Genomic DNA, 24,083 nt, shown 5'->3' on the forward strand with positions numbered 1-24,083 from the left:
ATTCTTAGAGCTCATGGAGGGTGGCCTGAAAAGGGAGCTCTTTGGGTGGAATTTAGTCACAGTAAGCAGAAGTGCAAGGGGGAAAAAATGGCTGCCTGGTCTCTTTCATCATCGGGCATGTAATCCATTATAAAGGTGTTAAACTCATTGCTAAGTGTGAAAATGAGAGGAAATGAGTCTACTGACAAAAAATGCAACGAGACAATAAACTGAAATGACTGCTTCACAAATCCTCAGTTTCTCAGCCTCATTGTCTCAGTTTGTTATTCTCATGAATTGTCGGCCTGCAGCACGGCTGCCAGTCTAACAAGACAGGTTTTATTCAACTTCTTTGTGCACCTAAGGGCCTGAGACACTGCCTCTCCTTGGACCTCACGAGCTGCTCCAGGATTAAAGAAAGACCTCAGAGCTCTCCCTGGTGTCAGCAGATGTGTTATTCAACTGTCTGTCACTGAAGCCTCAATACCAAAAAATTACCCAGGTCACCCAATTCTTCACACCACCCCCCTTTTCTTTGCAATGTAATAGTGGAAACTGTAGGTCTGGAATTGTTGTTCATAATAATTCTGAAAACGTGGTCATTTCTGGGATGTCTTTGTGTTCGTGGGAAAGAAGCTACTAACACCTGACAGGCCAACTGTGTCACACAGGTAAGAGATGATTGACAGGTGCTAGGTGGTACACGAGTCCACCCAGACCGCCATAATGCAGTAGCACAGACCGGGTAGCTTACACAACAGAAATTCATTTTCTCCCAGTCTCGGAGGCTGGAAGTTCAAGATCAGTGTTCCACCAGGGTTGATGTCTAGTGAGGCCTTGCTCCTTGCCTGGCAGAGGGCCGCCTTCTCACTGTGTCCCCACACAGCCTGTCCTCTGCAGCTCACTGCTAGTGTCTCTTCCTCTTCTTACAAGGACACCCGTCCTGTGGGACTAGGGCTCCACCCTTATGACCTCATGTATCCTTGGTCCCCTCCTTAAAGGAGATATCTTCAAACACAAATACTTCACATTAGAGGGGAGGACTTCAACGTATGAATTTTGAGGGACACAATTCAATCCATAACAGATGGATGGATGGATAGATAAAAGAAAGAACAGAACAAGAGTGGGGGAAGAGAGAGGGAGTAAGGAAGCAAGTGAGGAAAGGAGGAAGGGAGGGAAGAAATGAGGGAGGAAGGGGAAAGGAGAACGGGAAATCATTAACTTGCTAAAGAGGTAGAATTAAGATCTTCCTGCCTTAAGTCTGCAGGAAGTAAGCCATTGCCTGTGAGGTTAAAAACTGAAACGTATGAGAAAAGACCGATACTGCTCCAAAATGCTGCAGCGCGCTCTCTCTGTCTATCTCTGTGTGTGTGTGTGTGTGTGTGTGTGTGTGTGTGTGTGTGTGTGTGTGTCTCACACACAGGCCACCATGCCTGAAGTTTTACGTTGATCAAACATTCAACAAATATTTGTTGAGCAGGAGCTTGGTGGCTGGCACTGAGCTAGGTGTTATGGAATGTGTTATTAATAATTGAATCATTGGCTGAGATGCTTATATTCTAACATGAAAGAAGACTCTCTACATTTAAAAAGTTGTTCTCAGCCTTTATTGCAGAAAGGATCACTTGGGCTTTTAAAAATAGATATCCCATAATCAAATCTTCTGAATCTAAATAGCCTGAGGGGAGCCCTGGGCATGCATATATATATATATATATATATATATATATATATATATATATATATATAAATATATATAAATATATATACATATATATTTTTGTTTTGTTTTTTAAATCTCTCCCCACGACTCTGAAACACAGCCAATGTGGAAAACCAACTCAATCTACTGAGATAAACACCAGGCTTTCCTTCTAATCAGCCGTGCCTCTGGAAGATAATATGTGAAGATTGTATACCTCGGTGTGAATGAACTCACTAGATGGCTAATAATAAATGATCCTGGACAATATGAGACTACTGAGCGAGAGAAGATAGGAAGGATTGAAGAGAACGTACGTGAGAACTTGGTAGCAGGCATGAAATACCTTTGTAAATGTAAGAGGTTATTATTTCACAGAAGGTCCCTGTTCTAAGGCAGCCATTCCATCTGAAGTGCTTCCAAATACTGAACCGATACCTGTTTTTCTGTCACTTTCTTCCAGTGTTTCTAGTTCTACACTTTTCACTCCCTGTCTTCCCTACAAGTTCTCTGGGGGAGACTCCACAGCGTCTCGGGTGTGTGACCACAGCCCTCTGGGGACCACAGCTGGTGAAGATCGCTAGGCCTGGCCCCATAAGCAGGTGGGAGTCTGGGATGAGACCCTGAACTTCCTGGGTCCTGAGCCCAGCGCAGTTGTGTCTGCTGAGCTGCAGCCTTCACCTCAGCCCCACTCCACCCCCAGTCCAATCCCTTCACCTGGACCTCTGTGTGGGTTTCCTGGTCTCCACCAGAGCTCTCACTGGAACCCTAACCTGCTCGGCTGGGGCACTGACACTCTGCCCAGCCACTGCCCATAAACACTCTAGACCTGGCATCTACCCCCGGTACGTACGGTCAGCAGCGGGGCTACTTACTCTTGGCATGGCCAAGCTGCTCTCGGAACTCCTTGCTTGGATGGTTGATTCTCAATTGAAATGGTTCTGCCTCCAATGCGGTGTTTGGAAATTGCTGCCAGTGTGTGCGACTATCACAATAGAAGCCCCTTATTCCCACATCATCACCCCGCTTTTACTGGCATTTAGACTGTAGTCGCCGATGTACACAGAAATTCCACAAAGCACTGGTAACCCCATACAAGCATCCACTAAACTGTCTCCCTCCCGACAGTCATATGGGAGAAAAAAACCTCTTTGAAGTTGTGTGAGCCTAGATGCTAACTTGGTTTTATAACCTCCAAGTAGAACTTTGCTGCAAGTTCCAATAGGCAACAAATTACTCAGAACAATCTCGAGCCTATAAATCAATAGAGATGTACCATCTAGTTGGGAACTTAACCAAGAATTGTCCATTACTATGAAAATCACTTCGCCAATAACACAGTGACAGTTTTGGTACCTGAGTCACAAGTAGGAAGTCCCTGTGGCAATCTGCGTTTGTGGTTCCCACGTGGGTACAAGCATGTGACCGTTGCGTTATGTGCCGTCAGGGTTGGTGTCTTCAGCATCACCAGGCCCACAAATTTTCCTATTGAAACACACACAATGTTATTTTTAATTGCTTTACATCTGCTAGCACTTTATATTAGAATTAGGGCATTATATTGAATTTTCTGTGTGACATTATATACGTAGATAGATTTTATTACCTATGAGTTACATTATCTTTGAGGGTGGAGTGGGTATTACCAAATATCTGTTGGAAAGGGGAGCCGTTTGGGCTGATAGGTGTCACATGTCAGTATTAGCCCTTCTCAGGATCAAGTGGACATTCACAGTCAAGCCTGTGGGGCTTTGACACACCCTTTCAAGGCTCAGCCCGGACAGCGACACCAGTTCCCACAGTCGTGCTCCCAACACGGCAGCCTCCACGCCCAGCCTGTCCCAGGACGCCGGGCAGCCAAAGCCACCCATTTACAGACACTGTTATGTAACTCAGAAACAAACTCTGAAAGTTACTTCTGCAATTCACGTGAATTAAAAGCTAGGTTCATATGAGTGACAACAGCATCCGAGACGTTGCAAATTATTTTTAAAACCTGTATTCAAACATGCTTTCCCATGGTCTGATTTTATTTAATATCCACAACCACCCTGTTGGAAGAGTGTGTATCTCTGTCTCTGCTTAATATTAATGCTAGGGAATCCTGAGGCCTGAGAGACTGACTGGCTCAAAGTCACACATGTATCAAGAGAGAGCTGGGGTTCAAGCCTACACCTTCAGAAGAAGCCAAAAGCTGTGCTCTTCTCACTGATATAACACTGCCTCTCAGGTGAGACAAGCAGCAAGAGGAGGGGGAAAAACAACAGAAAGACTAAAATGAAAAGGATCAACATCCTTGCTAAAACATGCAAATACTCTACAGAGAGGGTGAGGGTAACTGCTGAAAGCCTAAAGGGGAGACTTCAACACCACAGTCCTGGAGATTGGAATTAAGGTGGCTCTTCTGACAGGTGAATGCCGTCTTCCACTGCAGCCTTCACAGCCCACCTTTACACCCTGTGTGCGATGCCCCAGGAGATCACAAATGGCCCCCAAGAAGACACCTAAAGAGACTGTGCTGCCCTCTGCTGTTGACAACGGAGTAGGTGAAAATAGCAAACATTTCTTTTTCTTTTTTTAATTAAAGTTTATTGGGGTGACAATTTTTAGTAAAGTTACATAGGTTTCAGGTATACAATTCTGTATTACATCATCAATATATCACATTGTGTGTTCACCACCCAGAGTCAGTTCTCCAAAGAGGACATAAATTTGGCCAAACATTTCTACTTAAGCTGTGTCTGAGCTGATAATAAAAACAGACAGACGCCAAGTGCTGCGAACATCGCTTTACTTTTATCGGTAAGTGGCTCAAGAGTAACTTTTTCCCTGAAATAAATATTTTGACTCATTAATGAGGCCAAACCATTCCCTTGGCTTACTAGAGACAATATAAGTAGATTTCTAATTGTTTCGTTGTTGTTTGGAATCTGTGCTCAAGTCGAGCTGAAAGGACATTCCGTGCTTACAGCTAAGTTTGCAAATACTTGTAACGTCAGGGCTAAATGAGTCTTAAAGGTCACACAGAAGCAAATGGATGTCTCAGGCATGACAGCTGTGATCCACAGGAAGCAGCCGCCGGGAGAACTTGTTAGCAAGGATTCTGAGGCTCTGTCTAGGCTCAATGAGAACAAGGGCCAAAATCGATCAGTAGTGTCTCCCAAGGGAGGGGAAGTGAGGCGATGCAGACATCAGCCCTGCCTTCCCTGGGCTGGTCTCACCCACTCATTTCACAGATGAAGACAGTGAGGCCCAATGAGATTAAATTACTTGTCAAATATGTGATCGCTGCTTGAAGTGAGGCTGGGTCAAGAATTCAAGCTTCCTATACTCTCAAACGTTCTTCTTGCCATTAGATGTGAGTTTCTTAGTGAGACCTCCATGGATGGTGCTTAAGAACTGCCAAGCTCCACTTCAGAAAGTTAACAGTGATGCTTCTCAACTCAGCTTCAGATAATTCTCTACTGGCACCACCATGCATGTTTTCTCCTTTGGGTAGACCAAGCACCTTTGTGAAAGGTTAGGGCACGGGTCCAGCCCTTCCATCTTATAGTTGGTCTTTCTGATGATTTGTTCGTAAGGAAATAGATTTTCCCATTGTAGAGTCATTTCCATGGTTACCTATTGATTTCCTATAGGAAACATCCTGTTTACAAGGCCATCATGTCTTTATTGTGGAGTAAATCACCCTTGAGTTTTCACTTTATCTGCAACCTGCGGCATGTAAAAATGAGCTCAGCAAAATTACCAGAATAAGATAAATAAATGATTCATGGGAGTTGGTTTTGCATGAATAAGTGATTAATCCTCTCTTTCAACCTTGTTAGGAGAGAATGCAGAATTAATGTCATTCAGTGCCAATAGAAGCCCAGTTTTTAAAATTCTGATCTAACTGTAGGTATTTGTGAGGCAAAATACATGTGAAATTTCTTGCAGTTTAAAAAGAATCTGATAATACTGTTACTGGAAATGAGGACCCAAACTTCCCCTAACCGAGGACGCACACACATGATATTGTGATCTACCCTAAAGGTTCTTTCAGAACATCCTGTATTTCAGCCCTGCAAAGGTAAACGACCTTAGCGGTCCAAAACAGGCCTGCCCACTGCTTACCAAACAGCCCAGCCCACGTGGCAGCCTCAGCAGCCTGAACTGATTGCACTCTCGGAAGCAAAACACCCAGGATACCAGTGTCTTGGCATCGTGAGAAATGAGTGGAGCACTCAAGAACCCAAGACCATCGACAAAACAAAATCCCCTTAACTCTGGGGCAAAATATCACAATTCCATTCCAGAGAAATGTGCCTTGGCTCTGTGCTACAGGCTTGGTTCTTGGTCGCCACGAACACTTCAGCTGTGGACTCTGAATATAAACTCAGGCCAACCAAATAATTCTGTAGAAGTCACAGAAGAAGAATACGGGAAGGAGGAGGTCACCATGGACTGGAAGATGGTCATAAAGACTTCTTGTGTGGTTAGTACAAGTGTATTTTGAATGGGGGTCCTGAAGAAGCAGTGAGATTTGAATACGTATAAGTGGAGATCTATAGTAGCTAATATTTAGTGAGCATTTACTAAGGGCCAGGTAGTCAGCCAAACCCTTTATATTCACTATCTTATTTCATCTTCATGACTATCCAAAAGGTGAGTAAGCTACTGTCATCTCCTTTAAGAGGTGAGAAAGCTGAGGTTCAACAACTAGTATCGCAGAGTCGCAGAGCCATTAGCAATGACCTCTGTGCAGACTGTTTCCTGGGTCTACAGCTGTAAGTACACCATTCTGGGCAGAGGGGAGCAAGGAACATAGTGGCAGGGAAACAAATCACAGAGCAAGAGGGGGGCAGAGGGTCAAACACTCATCAAGAGATGAGAGGTACAGGCAGAGCGAGGAAGGGCTAGGAAACCTGCATGACAACGGATGAGAGATCTCTGGTAGGATAAGACACAGAACTGAACTCCAACTGAGAAGGTGCCAATTAATTCAGGTGGCACTGACCTGGGAGGCAGAGGAGGTCTTAATCACCAGAAACTAAATGCTCATTATCCAGTGTTTTAATTGGTGGCCTGGAAAAGTTACCAGCAAAGAACCAAGATTTGATCACAAAGAAGGAGGAGGCGGAAGAGGAGAAGAAATGCACCGTCCTCTGATCTCTCCCAGACAATAACTCTCTGTCTCAGATGCACGCTGTCCTGTCTTCCAGGTTCCCAGTGGGCATAAAACAAACAAAAGGAAGAACTGATGGGACTAAAAGCAGAAGTTAGCTGATGAACAAAAAAGCAAAGCTGGGGGCAGGGCACATAGTGGAAGATGCAGAAGGAGAACAGAGGATTTTGAGACGTAAAGTTATCTCCCCTGCTGAACGCAACACACAGTGACTCTCCTCACTGCTTCGCACTGTTACGCGGCCTCATCGAGTGCTAGTGGGGAATGGTGCCGGGGTCATCAGATGGCTCCCTGTCATCAGAGCCAGAGCGGGGACACGTGCACCCTGGCCTAGGACAGAGTCAGACGCGACTCCACCTTCAATGGCACGGCAGGAAATGGCACCGGAGAAGGTCAAGGGAAAGGGCACTGGGAAGGGGGTTCCTCTGTGTCCTGACAGAAGATAAATGCATTTTCCCATGTTGACAAAGGGAGGGATAAGTACCCAAATCATGTTTCCTGTCTCTTAGGAAGTCACACTTTCTTCTGTCCCCAGGAGCTCCAGAAGGAGCCAGACCTCCATCAAAGCCCAGCTCTGCCGCTTATTAGACGTGTGATGAGAGGTAAGTGATCGATCATCCTCTGCCATTAAGACGAATATAACAAGCTCTTCACTCTCAAAGAGCTAAAGTAACTCTGGCACAGACAGGTAGTCAGCGGGTCAGCAGAGCAGGAGTCAGCGCTGTCACCTGACTTTCCACCCAGCGCCAGGCTCGTGCCATCGCTGTATAAGAAGACAGAATGCCCCACTTCAGCGGGGGACAGGCTCCTGCCCCTTCTCCACAGCGGCCACCCCGACTCTTGGAGCTGGTCTCATTGTTTGGGGAGGGCAGGAGGTTGGGACGGCACCTTCAACACTACAGCGTATGTACTGAGCACTCAGAGCCGTACGTGCTGTACCCCATCATCCTGTGCGTTATTATCTCACTTGGTACAGATGAGAAAACTGAGTGACTCGCCAGAGTCCCACTGGAACTGGCACGGACTCCACGCTACTGGCCAACCGGAAGCTGTGATGTCACATGCTGCAGCGTACCTGGTGGATGTGCTGTGACCACACTCTGGAGATCCGGCCAGGCCACACCTTCATCTTAACACCCAGGCATCTTTCCATTCCTCAGGGAGGATTCTTGGAGGCCAATTCAACAAATTCTGTTGCAACAGTTTGCGAGGCATGGGGGTGATGTAATGATTACAGAGAAATAAGGGACACCTTTCCTGTCCTTCAGGCTATAAACTTACAGTTTAGCATGAAGGTGACAAGAAAACAGATAACAGCTACTTATTGCTTATTTTCAGTAGTAGAACTGGTGAGAATAGTAGGACTTTTATAGGCAAAGATTGCAGGAAAATAAATTCAAAGCAAAAGGAATAGAGTACACAACAGTAGTTTTACTTAGATTGTATTTTTATGGTAGTTTTGCCCCGTATGTCTGTGGTCTGGGTTAACAGAGCAGAAACTGGCCTCAGTGCAATCACAGAGTTTCTGGGAGATTCTTTCACTCCTTGTGGATCAAGAATTTTGTGTTTCAGCCAAGAGCACAGCTTCAGATAACTTCCCGCACCATTCCACATATTTAAGAGACATACAAATATCTCAATTCCAGGAATGGCGGGTACTATGCAGTTTAATTCGGATTCAGTTTTATAACTCTCTACTCCAAACTGACAAGTGTACGTAGTTCTTTTCACTTGCAACAAACAGTTTGGCAGAATTGGGAGTGACCATCCAGGACTGGTGGGAAGCAAAACACCAAATAAGGGCAATAAAACCGGAAAGCCACAACATGTGTGGCCTGAAACATGTAGAATTCTTAACTCATAACATAAAACAAGAATTGGTTCCTCCAAGACAAAGGACTGAAAGAAGTGGTAAAATTGAAGTCCTAATATGGATAAAAATGAATCAAGTGTTCACATGTCTTTATACTTCCTCACAAGCAACAGAGAAGGGAAGCTAACTTCTTGATTCTGGAGTAAATCTTTTCTATATTTTCTGATTATTTGGGCACAACGGCTATTGCCAAAAAGAATAATCCTTTCATACGTACTCTACCCAACTCCCACAGGCTCCACCTGATAAAAACAGAGGAAGGGCTGAAGGATGTGGCAAAGAATTTGGAATAAAAGCATCTGCATTCAAACCTTGGCTCTGGGCATGTGAGACGAGAGAGACGGGGCTGGAGCAACAGTGTGATGAATCTCTGCTCAAATACCAATGCCCCAGCTGCCTACCTCTCTGCTCTCTGCACTTCTACCATTTTCCTTGAGAGGGAAGCGTTGAAATGCCCAAGACTTGTCCCTGGACTGCTGGCCTCCCAGGAAAGAAGCTCTCTTTCTGCAAAGTGTCACGGAAACTCAGCAATGCCTAAGGCAAGTAATCCTGGTCAACAGTGGCAAGTCTTGGACCCCAGTCCTCCGATTGTGCCAGCTTACCAGCCTGAATGCTGGTGCGGCAAATCCTGCCAATAGCTTGCCAGGTCATACAGCTGCAACCACAAGGCCGGGACTCAGCTTGTTAATCACTCTGGGGTGGGCAGGGTGGGGAGGGTGGGGCTGCTCTACCCCCAAAGCTAAATGCTGAGGTAGCAGCATGGAGCTGAAGCCCACTCGTAATACTGTTACATCCTGGCTGCCTCCGGCTGCAGTAAGGAGCTTCAAAGCCCCCAGAGCCAAGGATGGGGGTCTCTCTTCCAGAATCTGACTTCCAGCTGTGCCAGATTGCTGTGCTCTGCCCCCAAATCTGATGCACACAGGGGAAACCACATCTGCTCTTCAGGCCTCTGTCAGTTTTCCCACAGGACGGATGGGTACACACTCTGGCTATGTGCCCTGGTTCCCATAGCAGCCCCTCTACTGACAGGACTTGTCAAGGGAGGGATAACACTTCTTGATAACCATTTGGAGGGGGTTAAAATATACACACGTTTATATATAAATTTAAATATATATATATATATTTACTCCATGACTTCTGATGTCTCTCCTCTATCTCAGATCACATGAATCTCTGTAATATGTTTTATATGTATATATATATTCCAAATACATATGTATATTCCAAATATACATATATTCCAAATTGCTTCTCTCTATAGATCTAGATAGATTGATAGATATAGATATATAGATACATATATAGATAGGAATCTATAAAGACTACAAAGTCTGACCAAGGAGAGGCTGCTGCATTTCATGGCCTCGTATCTAAAATCACCCTCAGCCTGACATCTCCTTCCCGCCTCCTGCAGGAGTTGGCTAACTCTACTGCTTTACTTATACAATTTTGAGCCTAAATACTATGACCAACTTGAAGTGTAGAGTCTACGGATTTGTTAAGAAGAAACATAAATATGCAAAGATATTTGCAGAAGGATGTTCACCGCAGCATGGCCTGAAATAGGACAAGACTGGGAACAATACAAATACCCATGAGAAGATCATTGTTTAAGTAAAGTATAGAAATGCAATGAATTGCCAGCCAGCCAAAAAAATAAAAACTAAATTAGATGAACTAACAGGGAAAGATGTCCATGACTTCCTTAAATATTGCTAAGGAAAAGAAATAGGATATCACAGTACACACAGATCTTGAATATATAGCTTGCATATACTTTGTAGTGTTGGAACCACCGTTTCACAGGATCAGCTCAATGCACCGAATTCCAATCCCACAGTCCTGTCTGGTTGCTCTGTAAGCAGTTGCTTCACTCGACTCAAGTTCACTGTCAATGGAGCTAGTCAGGTTAAAGACACCTAGAGTTTAGGTGATTTCTTCCAGCCCACAATGGTTATTTTTTCTTCAGCTTTTTTGTGAGACCATGAGGTACTGGGAGGGACTACCAATTAGGTGTTGAGGAGTGAGGAAAACGGGGAAAACATTACTTTTCTGCTGCAAAATTGTCGTTTGTGAGAATAGTATGCATAATATGATCTAATTTTAAATACATTTATACATATATATATGCAAGCTATATATTCAAGATCTATGTATGCTGTGATATGCACAGCTAATTATATATACATATATAATTGTATATCTGTGGTGTGTGTGTGTGTGTGTGTGTGTATATATATGTATATATAATTGTACATCACATTGTATATCATTATATGTAGAGAGGGTCTGAGAGAGAGAAGAGCCTGGAAATCATGAACAATGAGCCCCAGAAAACAGTCATAATCTAAAGACAGATGGGACTGGCGCCTGTAAACTCTTGGAAGAGCTGGGTTAAATAATGGAATAAGCATCTATCCTAGGGCCCCAGGTCACAAGTACATTCTAGCTCACTAAGCAAACAATGTGAGGGAAAGGGGGGCAGTTTTTTGTAGACCTGCAGTCAGAGTTTCTGCCAATAATTCTTATGATCACTCCTAACGCACACCATGCACACGCACACACATATATAGCCACCATTTTTTAGACATGGAACTAAGGCCAGAGAGGACTTGTATGACCTCTCACAGCTAATGAGCAGAAGATTCAGGATGAAAACATTTAGTCATATCTGGACTGAGTGTAATACGCGTGGACCTCGCAGCTTCAGACTGACATACACTGACGTAGTTCTGAGCAGTGCTTCTGCCTCTTCCCACAGCCCTCATCGGATGAGTCTCTTCATAATAGCTCCCACAGCTCAGTTTATTTCTCTAGAACTATAACCCATTAAAAGGGAAGGACTCTGGAAGAAATATGATTTGTGTCTCCTTTTCCGCACCGTCAATATGTAGGCGCACTGACACACACCTGTCATCTCCTTGGAGGCCGCAGTCACAGTCAAGGTGTGGATCTGAATTAGCCTAGTCACCTGTGAGCCCTGGAGCAAACAACTGCTTTAAGAAAAGGAGAAATGTAAAAGGGCCAACACAGAGCCACAGAATAGCTGTATTTTGTAGAAAGATCACAAAACTAGAAAATGGAAGGCCCACGTTCAAGCCCTACGTCTGCTACTTAGTTGCTGTAGGACTTTGGTGAAGCTAGTTAAGATTCTATGTCTCAGTTTCCATGTATATAATTTCAAAACCATCCATTCATTCACCCAACAAATATTCAAGTCCCTACATGTGCCAGGCAAGGTACTAGATGCAGAGAATACAATGTGGGGCCAAACCAGACCCAGTTAGTCCCTGTTCTCATAGAATTTGAAGTCTAGAAGGAAAGAGAAACATTAAATAATCACACAAATCAGCAGTTGAAATTGGACAGCTAATAATGATGCCTTCAGAGAATATAACAAAAGTACCTGACTGAGTCTTGAGCAAATGATGTTTCAACTGAATTCGATGGATGGGTAATCATTAACTTGGTGACAGGAGAGAGGAGCAAAGAGGGAGCACATTTCAGGAAGAAGAAGCACCACGTTCAAAGGCCCTGTGGTCGCTGAAAGCAGAGCTGGTTTGAAGAACTAATAGAAGGCCAATGAAAATGTCCACTGAAAAATGTGAGGCGTGGGAGTGAATGCTCCAGGGTACTTGCGAAATGATAAGGCACAGAACAGTGATTTAACCACTAAAGCACAAGATATGCTTGTATTAATAAGTAGATAAAAGTATACATATCATTTGATATGACTCGCCCCCTAAGTCGTTATTAAAAATCCTGGCGGATGTTGTTCAGTGACTAGGATACTTTGCTAATAAAGGCAGGAATGGAATATAACAGCACCGCAGGAACTGTTTTCAAGTTGAAAAGCTTCCAGCAGAAAAGAGCAAAAGATACAGGTTCACCATGTTTCAAAGAAGGGCCTGGCTTCAGGGAAAACAAATGACAGGAATTGTCAGAAATCTCCACTGCAGAGCCAGCAGTGGATGCCAACCCCGTTTGACAGAGCACAGATGAAATGTCAGAACAGCTGCCACCCAGGTGGTGATCCAATGTAGCTGCTTGGAAACCATCCATAATGCAGACACCTGACTTCCTGAACGCCTGGGTCAAGCTCTAACCACAGAAATTATGAGCAACAACTGAAATCTCGTCCACAAATGAATGTTGTGTTTTGAACTTAAATGAAACTTCGAGAAAAGTATCAAGAGACTTGCTGGGTCTTTTTTCTTCTTTAAGAATGCTGCTGAGGAATTTACTAATAGACTTACAAATGAGGGCAATATACTGTCAACTCCAATAAGGATATTAATTAAAAGAAAACTGACTGTTCACATTTCCGCCAATTCAGGCTAGTAGATCAAACACAGCCCAAAGGACGAGAGAAGGTCAAGGTGATAGTCTACATGCCAGAAAACTTTCTAAATAAAAGTTTCTGAGTAAACTAAGATATATGAAGTTGCAGACCTGCGGACTTTTATGATTATAGAAAATCTAGAATAGAACCATCTAAAATTTAAGTGGCAAGGAATTTGTGGAAACAACATATTAGGTAGCACTGAAATGACTTTATACCAAACAGACCAATTGAAATGTTCTTCTTTGACAAAGTGGCAGACTGTGAAAATAAAGGAAACAAGGGTATGTAATCTATTGTAAATTTAGTAACCTTTTAAGTTCTGCCATGTAATACATAGTATGATGTAAGAGAAAAATCTAGATTTTATAGTAATGAGGTGGCTAGGTTATACCCAAAACTATAAAAAATGAGTTATTAAAAAAAAACTATTGAATTTTTATTAAAGCTTTGGAAAGGGAAACTAGGAACAATTTGGAAAAACACAAAGGAAAAGAAAAAACGCAAAGGCAAAGGACTGACTACATCACCATCAAATGAACACACTTCTGAGCACCACACAGAAACCCAAGACAGGGACAAACAGCAGGTTGGGGAAAACAACGACAAGTGATGCGGCAGACACCAGGTTAGCAGGCTTGGCGCACAGCGAGGGCAGTGAGAGCCCAACGGGAAAACACTGATAACGACAATAGAACTAGCCTGCTTTCTGAAGAGGTTTCGTTTGGGTCCTTGCTTTGATCCCTATGTGTATGTCTTACCTATCGTCATATAACAAATTGCCCCAAAAGTTAGTGTCTTAAAACACTAAGCATGTATCATCTCACAGTTTCTGTGAACTGGGGATTTAGAAGCCACGTGGCTGACAGGGCCGCAGGCATCTGAAGGTTAGACTGGGGCTGGAGATTTCCCCGGTGGTTCACATACATGGATGTTGGCAGGAAGCCTCAGTGTCACCACAGGAACCACTCCAGAGGCGGCCCGAGTGTCTCTACAACATGGCAGCTGACTTCCCCCAGAATGAACAAGAAACAGCAAGAGGGAAACCCTAATGGGTTTCATAGCCTCGGAAGTCACACTCGGTCAGTGCCATGTCATCCTACTAGCTAAGCAGGCAAAGCCTACTCAGTGTGGGAGACGGCTTCACTGGGGCTTGAATGGCATAGGACTGCCTATTGATCAGTAAGAGAAAATGGGACCCTGTCTCCAGTCACTAAGTATCTATTGAACATCTGCAATATGCTTCCTGGAGCGCTGGCTGTTACCCTGGTAAAACCAATTCAAAAGCGTAAATCTCAGTCATAAGAACTCAAGCCATCATAGTGCATTTCAGATCAGGGAGAGTGAGAAATTGTGGTTTGCAAGGAGCCCAACTTCGTGGGGCTACTGCACCAATGGGAATCTCAGAATTCTACTCAACGGCCACAAAGCTGTCCATCAATGTCAAAATACTTCTGCCCAACACCAGACCTGTCTCAAGCATGTCAACACACATTTCCAAACAGAGCCGGTAGCTTTCTAGCCAGTACTAACATAAGAATTATCATGCATGCTTGGAAGGCTTAGACCTAAAGCCTTTAGAAATGCTCTAGATTGTTTCAAGTCCAGCTTACAAGCCTTCCTGAAGGTTTGAAAGCCCATCCTGTGTACCAACAATAAGACTTTCACCCACCATCCTTAGAGTGTGCATTTTACTTCGTGTACTACCCAAGCCACACATATTTAGGAGGCACCTGTTAGACATCAGGCACTGGACTAGCTCTGGTGAAATGCACATTGTCTGCATGGGAGAAATAGGCAGTGAAGAAGCAAACAGGTAAATAGACGAAATAACACAGCCTGTCGGGTGCTGGGAAGGAGGCCAGTAAGTAGTCCACGTTCCCTGTGCACCAAATCTGGATTGTTCTTCTTGGGGTCTTCTCAAAGTCTGACCATGGCTGAGTAGAGCAACAAACAGAGAACACTCCAGTGAACACACACATATGTCTCTTTCTGTGAGGAGCATTCCCAGTTAAGGAATGCTTCATTTAGAAATGCTTTTTGCCCCCTAAATATTCCAATGCTTTACAGGGACTTTGCTTTCTAAGAATCCAGCCCTACTAATGACGTTATCAGTAATAACAACAATCATAACAATAATTAATAATACAGTATTTGCAGTTTGGGATATAATTTTTCACAAATATTATCTCATTTAAAATTAATATACCTTATTATGCTGTATTACTACAGCTTATTCAGTATTATGAAAATGTTTGGCAAGAGCTTGGACCTATCTGTCACATGACAGTTTGGCTAAAACAGGGAGCAAAGGGGTGAGACCCTCCAAATGAGGTGATAAAGCTTAGAGGACGGGGCCCAACTGTACAGGGCCCTAAGGCCTGTGGTAAGGGGTTTGGTTTTACGCCACATGCAGTGGGAAGCGAGTGAATGATTTCCGTCATGCAAGCGACAAGGTCAGATGAAAATGTATAGTTTGTGGCGCTCTGCGTTAGACCCATGTGACGGCGGCGAAGGGGTGAGGAGAGCAGTCAGGGCCACGGAACCAGGCGGCCTGACTTGGCCCATCCAGGGGTCAGACTCGCGGCCTCGTCTCATTAGAACAGCGCTCTTTGCTCTGGGCACAGAAAGAAACGCAGCCCTTGCTCCTGACGGTTAGTTTGCCCTCATTTACCGGAAGTGAAAGGTCTTCTCTCCGTGACTCATCCACACGTCCTACTGATCCTCCTAATTAAAAAGTTTTCAAACAAGTTGATACATTAGCTGTAGGAGCCCAGACACACCAGGCGTAAATCCTGCCTGCCTCCCACACGCGTGCCAGGATCCCACTTCATCCTTCATCATTATGAAAAATAGTCTTCAAAATAATTTTCATGTCACCATCTGCCATGTACTTCTCTCAACTTTTTTTTTTTGGTGGGATGATTGCTTAGTGATTATAAATATCATACCTGGCATCTTTCAAAAACAAAGCCCTAACAGAGGCTCAAGGAGAAAAAAGTCATAAAACCAATCAACTGGCAAGCGCCTCGGACCACAGACGCAGGGATGCAGTGCAGATTAGTCTTTTATACCAAAATCGATAGTGCAGAGAAGGGAAGTCAACTGAATTTGTGGTCACCTTAGGTTCCAGCAAACTGACTCATGCCTGCGTCCTTTTAAAGCGTTGCATCTCTTCATCAGTATAATTGGTTATACACTGTGAACTCTGAAGGGCGGAAAGGGCAATTCTGAAAATGAAGCTGTCTCTCCACTTACCTTAAACCTGTCTTTCCAAGGCCTTGGAGCTCGGTCTGCTCTGAGCCGGCTTCTCTAATTAGTCCGACCATGCGGTTTGTTCACATGATGTGATGTCACATGTGGCCTCGAGCTCCAAGTCATTAACAAATAAGCATGTATCTTATTTAGTTTTTCCCTTCCCCACACCACCCACCTCCTCAAAAAAACAAAACAAAATAAAACGAACAAACAAAAAAACCCAGAGACAAGGACTTGGGCGCCAGCAGTGCGTGTTGGAGACACTCCCGGGAGGTGGCAGTTAGGGACCAGACAGAGTGACACAGAGTGGTGGGAAAAACAACGGGGGCGCTGTGCCCAGTGCCGCTGGGGATTAGCTCTCAGGGACCATGCAGACCACACCTAAGAATTTCCCCTGAAGGACACGGGGCTGAGGCATTTATCCAATTGTCCACAGCCGGGGTTTGCTGGGGGCATTAAACCCCACCCCCACCCCGCCCCCATTCTGTGCTGCCCAAAACAGACTAAGAGCTTCGGGTTCAGAACAAGCCGAGGAGAAGACCAGAAAGACAGAAGGCCGGCAGGGTGAGGCGAGGGCCGCCGCCGGGAACTGTCCAGAACAGCTACTGCTGAAATTCCTGGGGGGTCAGGAAACATGGTACGGGACACAGAGCGTTTGCTCCAGCAGAGAAGTGATGCCACCCAGGGTGACACTGAGGCACGACTGACCTTCCTCTTGTTCTCAGTGTTTCAGAGACCGACTGCCCAGCTGGCTGACGCTGAGAACTCCCGGCAAGTACGAAACGGGCACGTGCCAAGAACTAGCTGAACAGTGTGGGGCAGCAGGGACGGTGCCCAGCGCTGAAGGGGTTACAGTCCGGAAGGGGTGCTCTGCAGTCCCGGGCTAACTGACCTGCAACTGCCAGTTCTGACTGTAACAGCAGAAGAGGCGGCAGGTAGTATCACGAAGCAGGTAGGAGATTCCACTCGAGAGTCAGACAGACCTACATTTACATCCAAGCCAGGCTCTGCCGTGGGCCCAGGGGCGGGGTGCTTCCCTCTGGGAGTCAGAGCTCCCCGTCGACAGACCTGGGAAATGCTAGTATCTGCTTCATGGGTGGTCGTGAGAACCAGATGTGTACACAGCACTACTCACGTTCCTGGCACATAAGTATTTAGTAAGTATCGGTGATTTGGGGAATGTTGAGTACAAATTTAATAGTAGAACACGATTTGTGGAAGAGAAGAGGGATCTCGTCTCCACATCAGACCCTTTCTCTTTCTTAAATAGACATTTGTTTACAGCCCCTATCTTAGTGTCAGTTTTCCTCTTTCAGAAGCTACGTTATCTAAGGAACTACCTATACTAATACTAGAAGGCATTTAAAGGTGCAGAAATATAGCACAAAATGCACTGAGGCAAGACTAACCTAATTTTAAGTTCATACGTCTTGCTACTGCATGACCTTGGGTAAATCTTTTATGTGCTCTGCCATTCAGTTTTCTCACCAATAAAATGAGGATATTATCTGCCTCATAAGGCCACTGAAAAGATTAAATGAGAGCCTCTCTAAAGGGGTCCCAACACATTTTAGACCTTCAGAAGTACTGATTATTATTCTTCACTATTCATTCACTGGACACTCATTAGGCACCTCCTACTTACCAGACACTGTACTGGGTCTTTCTGGGGAAATAGAAAGACAGGAGGCCTGAATAAGGTATGGTCTCAACAGTCATAACTCTTACGGGTCAATGTTAATACTTAAACAAATCCAGCCATTATATGTAACCCAAATTAGTCAGTTACCCTAATATGAAACACTATTAATATTATCCTGCTATCAAAGGGAGAGAAACTAAGCTAGTAAGCTCTGAGACAAGGTTCCTGAAAATACAAGATAATACAAAATAAAATTCACAAGCTCTCCATGGGTGACCAGAAGTCTGCAATGTGAACCAGACTCAGAGAAGGTTGCTCTCTCACAGGGCTAAGAACGCATAAGGCCGAGCCTACCCGCCCTGGACGTGGAACATACAACAATGCTGCCGTTCCCCCAGTCATCCAGGTGCCACCAGCATGAAATGTCCGTCAGTGACATCCAGGAAGGGACGTGATGTCACAGAGTTGGGTAGAGAGGAGAAAGAGAACATGGCGATGGAGGGAATTACCTGTAGGCTGCACATAATGCCTCACCCTCTTCCCGCGCCTGCCTTGTAAAGCTAGAACACGGGTTCTCCGAAGAGGGGCCCACGCCAGCACCCCAATTTGACCGCACCTCCAGCTGAGCATGGTCTTCGCAGCTCGGCACTCCTCCTGGGCTCGATGACACTCCTTCCTCACGCTTGCAGAACTCGTCATGGTTCACAGACCACTGCAGTGTCCGCTGCCTCACTGAAATCTCACCAAAAGCCTTTCATCTGCATTCCCTACATGAACAAGCTGAGACTCGGGAAGTGTAAGCAATCTGCTTGAGGTCCTACACCCAGATGCGGAGCTCTGACTGAGCCCCAAGTTTTCTGGTCCCGTTTCCAGGGCCTTCCTCACACTCGCCCGCAGCCTCTAGGAAAGGGAAGGTGGAAGGCGCGGAACTGGAAGGCAGTGACAAGAAGCATTTTGTCCTCAGAGACCTTGAGAAACCTCCCTCGAGTCAGAATTCCTAACTGAAGGGGCGGCGACTCCAGCGCTGCACCACCCCTCCCGGCGGTCAGACGTGAACCCATTGCGAACACGAGCCTCCTCCATAAAGAGCATCATTAGATGCAAGACAGTAAAATTCACTTGAAACTAACTGGTGAGTAATGAACTTGCTAAGGTTTATGAGCCTTGTGCTAACACTAATACAGAGGTACAGTGTCAACAATAAAACCGTAACTGCTGACAAAAGGAGGCTTCTGGGGAGAAAAGGCAGGCCTTTTTCCTTAGCCTGGAGGCAAAAACAGCATTAGGCAATTTCAAGAGTGACAAGATCACTTTTTCTCACAGGGTCTTAGATAGTGAATAGAAAGAACAGCTTCACCCTTAAAAATAACTGACTGATAATGGAACAAAGAAAAAAGTGTATGATTCTCCAGTTGCATTTCAAACACTTACAAAAGTAGGTGTGTCTATATAATGTCTTCAAAAGCATGGCCAGAGACAATAGGAAAGCACAGAGGCCCTTTACATCCAAACTTGCACATGCAATTGTCTGCTGCCACAGCTGGGAGACATAGAAAAAGGTGGATTGAAGCACCAAGACTGCACCCCGAAGTGGGCACACAAAAAGTGTGCTCCTTCTGTGAAACCCCAAGAAAAGCTGGGTGAATCAATCCTGCAAAACCACTGTTTTGCTTCTTGTTTGGTTGGCATCGAGTCGCTGCTTTGAATTGCACTGACAAAGAAAAGCAACTGTTTCTAGAGGTCAGGCCTGGAGGGTGCTAGCAAGGCTCTAGCGCCTCCACCGAGAAGGACCTTGTCTTCAAGTTGCCTCCAGAGCGTCTCTGTCCAGCGCAGTGCATGAGCCACACAGAGCCACTGAGCGCTAACATACGACCAGTCCAAATGACACAGGCGGTGAGTGTAAACACACCAGATTTTGAAGACTTAGCATGAAAATAATGAGATATCGCATGAATAATTTCTACATTAATTACATATTTAAATGATAATAGTTTGGATATATTGGCCTAAAACAGATTATTGGGTATATTGTTAAAATTAATTTCACCTGTTTCTTTCTACTTTAAAAAATGTGGCTACTAGAAACTGTAAAAGCACAAATGTAGCTCATGTGCGTGACTTGCATTATATTTCTATGGGACTGTGACCCCCTGGAGAGCATATACTTTTTCTCTAGAGACTCTGCCAAGCCATTTAAGAAAGTCTGAGTAGAGACCACATAAATGCCCCATTTAGCGCCCTTCAGTTCAGGAGACGAAACCAGCTTGCGCGCCCTCCAACGTGCTTTGAAAGCAGGAAGATGGAGAATGCGGTGTCAGCCCGCCTGCTGTTCTAGGCAGCTGGAGCCTTCACTGTCCCAGCAGGAACAGTGCCTGTGAGCTGATCTGTAGGGACTCAGCGTTGCAGATGTGGCTTGTGGGTGTTCATTCAGCTGTGACACTTGAAGAGAGTGCTTATAGCTCAGCTGTTAGAATGTGGTGCTGGTGAATCTAAGGTTAGGGGGCCAAGCCCCATCCAGACACCCATGTGAAGCAAGGATGCACTCCCGACCTGGCCTGCTGTCGTGCAACTGTTCACATGCGGTGACAATAGGGGCCAGTAAAACAGTGGTACTGCCTGTCTTCCAATCCATCATCACTACTACAAAAAGCAGGTCAGTTCAGCTTTTGTGGGGAGAGCACCACCTGTGCCACTTTTTCATGTAAAGGAAAGTATATTATCTTCCTTTGTTAAAAATAGAGGAGATAAGAAAAACTCACATGTTACAAGTTTCAAAAGCCAAGCAAAGGCAAAAACTTGTAAAAAAGTATTGCATCCTTTTCCCTCATTTGCTTCCAGAACAACCATTCTCAAGGTACAAAAGGTCCCAAGCTAAATCCTACCCATCGAGGCCACTTAGGAGACCAGAGCAGAGAGCATTTGTTTATGCACTGTGGCTTATGTTATTTTTCAAAACCTTATTATTAAGCAACTCAGTGTATGAGATTTTTGACAGCGTCTGCACTCGTATTACCAGGAGGCCGAGGCCAGCAGTGTGGTAAGAGCAGCAGAAGTGCAGAGACCCAGCCACAGGCCTGACTGCGCCGAAGGCCGTGCAGCTGGGCCACTCAGGCCTCTCCAGTTCTGAGCGTCCCCCTCTGTAGCTCACATTTTGTCTAATCCTGTCATTTCAGAGCATCCTGGCTGACTACCTTGAAGAGCTGAATCAGACATAAACTTCTCTCAAATCCATTTTCCTTCTGTTTTTCTTCGAGAGAAATAGAGGTGACACCTCATGCATTTGGCCGACCTTCATCACAACGGCTGAGCCAGGCAGCTCTGGAAAGGCTCTGCCTGCGGTGGCTCTTGCACCTGTGTCTGGCTGGATGCACTTCGTCTCTGTCTGCTCAGGTGCCCGGATGGGAGTGAAAGCGGCTGCCTGTGGAGTCCCGGGCTTCCTATCCCCGGGGACTGAGCTGCGAGACACCTCGGGGCCTTGTCCACCACTGAGCCATCTCTCCTTGGCTCAAGCACAGTCTGGGGAATTACCGGCTGGGTCTTTTGAAGGGCTGCCTTCTGAAGTGAAGGCTGAGCTTTCATGAAACACCGGCTAACAAAAGAGATCAAGTGGCCCGACGGTCACTTGCCACTAACAGATCCATAGACTCTGGATAGCAGCGGTTCAAAGAAGCATTTAAGAAATAACATGACTGACTGTTATTTACTTACTACGGACCGCACGCTGTTAAGTCGTGTATGTGGGTTTCTAATTGAGTCTTTGTAACAAGCCTATGTGCTTTCACAGGTGCTGTTATTGTTGCCATCTTACAATGTGGAAACTGAGGTTCAGAAAGAAAGTAATTGTCCCTGAGACACAGCTACTGAGTGATAGAGGTGGGATTTGAGCTAGATCCCTGATTCCAGAGCCCGTGCATATATCACTTTACCATTGGGATAGTTTTTGGCGCTCCTTTTGATGCAAAATTTCAAGTTGGGAGTGCCGGACTTGGTCATTTCTTTTTCCTGGAACGCCTCGACATCTTAAACAGTTGTGCATTAGCTCAAGTCCATTGAGAAGCAGGCACCAAGAGAGACGAGACGTCTCTACTTATTTCAAGCTTTCTTCCACTCATGTTTTCAGGGGAAACGCTAGCAGGCAGAGGTACACACAAACCTCAGCAGGGAGCAGAGAATTCGCCAGTTTCTCCAGTTCAATCTTCAGTGCCAGGAGGCATCAGAGAATATGCTCCCCTCGGCGTGCCCCTTAAGGTCTGCTTGTAAGGAACTGAGAAGCCTGGGGCATTTCTGTGTCCCCGCTCATCTCCCTATTCTTATCCCCTAAATTCATTTGAGGTCTGCTTTTCCTTCCAAAGGAAATTCAGATCACACCACAGTTCCATGGGCCATAAATCATTTTGAATCGAATTCTGTTTCTGGGCACATCAATGTTTCCTCAGGGGACCAACCTTACAAAGCCGCCCAGCGGCGTGTGTTTCCGTGGTCCACGCCATACAAACAGCCCCACACAGAGTACAAAGTCCAGTACTCCCCCGTGTCTGCAATATCACATCTCACTCAGCTTTCCTGAACTGCCTTTGGAATCTCGTCTTGCAGGACGGAGCTGATAAACAGCAGAAGAGATCATAAGAAATCACATTTAGCAGCAGCTCATCTAGGGGAACAGCTAAGGGAAAGCACAAAGCTCATTAATAAGCCCCCAATCCTCAGATGTGATTGCCTTAGATCTGCCACATTAACCGGAACCTTCTCTGGTCTCCTCCCACTGTATTTCTCAGGCCAAGGACACATCTCTGAGCCTCCCCTAAGCTGGTGCTGATTTAACATCCTATGGCGCATATTAAAAAATGGCCGAGGACTGCTAAGACCACTTGCCCCAAATCAGCTGCAATTTCTCTAGACCCAAAACCTACCAGGCATGGACTCTCATTTAGACAAGCAGCTGGTGGGCTGGAAGGGGCAGTCACCAATCAGAACAGCTACTATATACTGACTACAACCCCCACACGCCAAGCTTTATGTACTGTGTCTCCGCCCTGCTGACAACTGAGGAAGTAGGTACCGTGTTTCCCCGAAAATAAGGCCTAGCCGGACCATCAGCTCTAATGAGCCTTTTGGAGCAAAAATTAATGTAAGATCCGGTATTACATTACATTATATAAGATCGGGTCTTATATTATAGTAAAATAAGACCAGGTCTTACATTAATTTTTGCTCCAAAAGACGCATTAGAGCTGATGGTCCAGCCAGGTCTTATATTCGGGGAAACAGGGTCTGATTATCCCAATTTTAGAGTTGAGTGGGTTGAAGGTTAGAGAGCAGCCATGGTTTACACAAGGTCACAGATTTGGCGCTTGATGGAGCCGTGATGTAAGTGAGCTCACTCTGATTCTCTGTAACTCTGCGAGATCATCACGACCTCTACACAGAAGGTAGGAATCGTACAAGACCTAGAACTGACAGCTGAGTGGCCTTTGGCAGATCTTACTTAATTTTACTCGAGTCCTCGTTTGTTCAGCTGCAGAATGACAATAATGCTGTGGAGTCTTAGATTAAGGTGACGTCCCGGGATTCAAATTGCAGGGCCTGGGTGCAAACGTGGTTCCATCCTTACTAGTTGGGTGACTCTGAAAAAGTCAATTAGCTTTATCTGTAAAATGGGAATAATAGTAGCACCTACCTCAAAAGATAGTGAGAGGATAAAACAAGATAAAGTACATGGAATGTTTGACACTGGCACAGGGCAAGCATCCATCACCACCACCACCATCATCATCATCATCGTCATCAGGTGTTTTCTCCTACCTGGCTTCACAAGCTGTTTTTGAGGACTGAAGGAGAAAACATGTCCAAATGTGCTGCAAATGATAAAGAGCTACACAAATGTAAGGAGATGCTATTGCACTAACGGTCGTGCTCTGAGACTTATTATAAGGATTCAGTTGGAACTGAGAGAAAGTTCTAGGCTCTGCACTTAAACCTCAGGAGTCTGGAGTCTCATCTACCCCACATTAAACAACATCGAAGTCCTCAATCCCGCTCCTCACATGTGAGTGAAACGGAGCCACTGGGTGATCGTGGCAAAGCTCCTTGTTTTCACACGGTTTTTCCCTTTGCCTG

The 24,083-nt window shown here is 45.2% G+C and overlaps 1 protein-coding gene across 1 annotated transcript in view; it reads right to left on the bottom strand.

Moving 5' to 3' along the window:
- Positions 1-3,040: 3,040 nt before the first annotated feature.
- The window catches only part of SUMF1 (sulfatase modifying factor 1), a 278,602-nt gene continuing 257,559 nt past the window's right edge, over positions 3,041-24,083 (bottom strand). The window contains exon 10 of the mRNA XM_074312228.2: positions 3,041-3,169. Within this exon, the coding sequence (XP_074168329.2) occupies positions 3,149-3,169 (21 nt within the window). The 3' untranslated portion in view covers positions 3,041-3,148. The remainder of the gene's footprint in view (positions 3,170-24,083) is intronic.

The sequence above is a fragment of the Rhinolophus sinicus genome, chromosome 5 (genome assembly GCF_057876585.1).
Source record: "Rhinolophus sinicus isolate RSI-liver-muscle chromosome 5, RSI-T2T, whole genome shotgun sequence".
In the NCBI taxonomy this organism is placed as follows: Eukaryota; Metazoa; Chordata; class Mammalia; order Chiroptera; family Rhinolophidae; genus Rhinolophus; species Rhinolophus sinicus.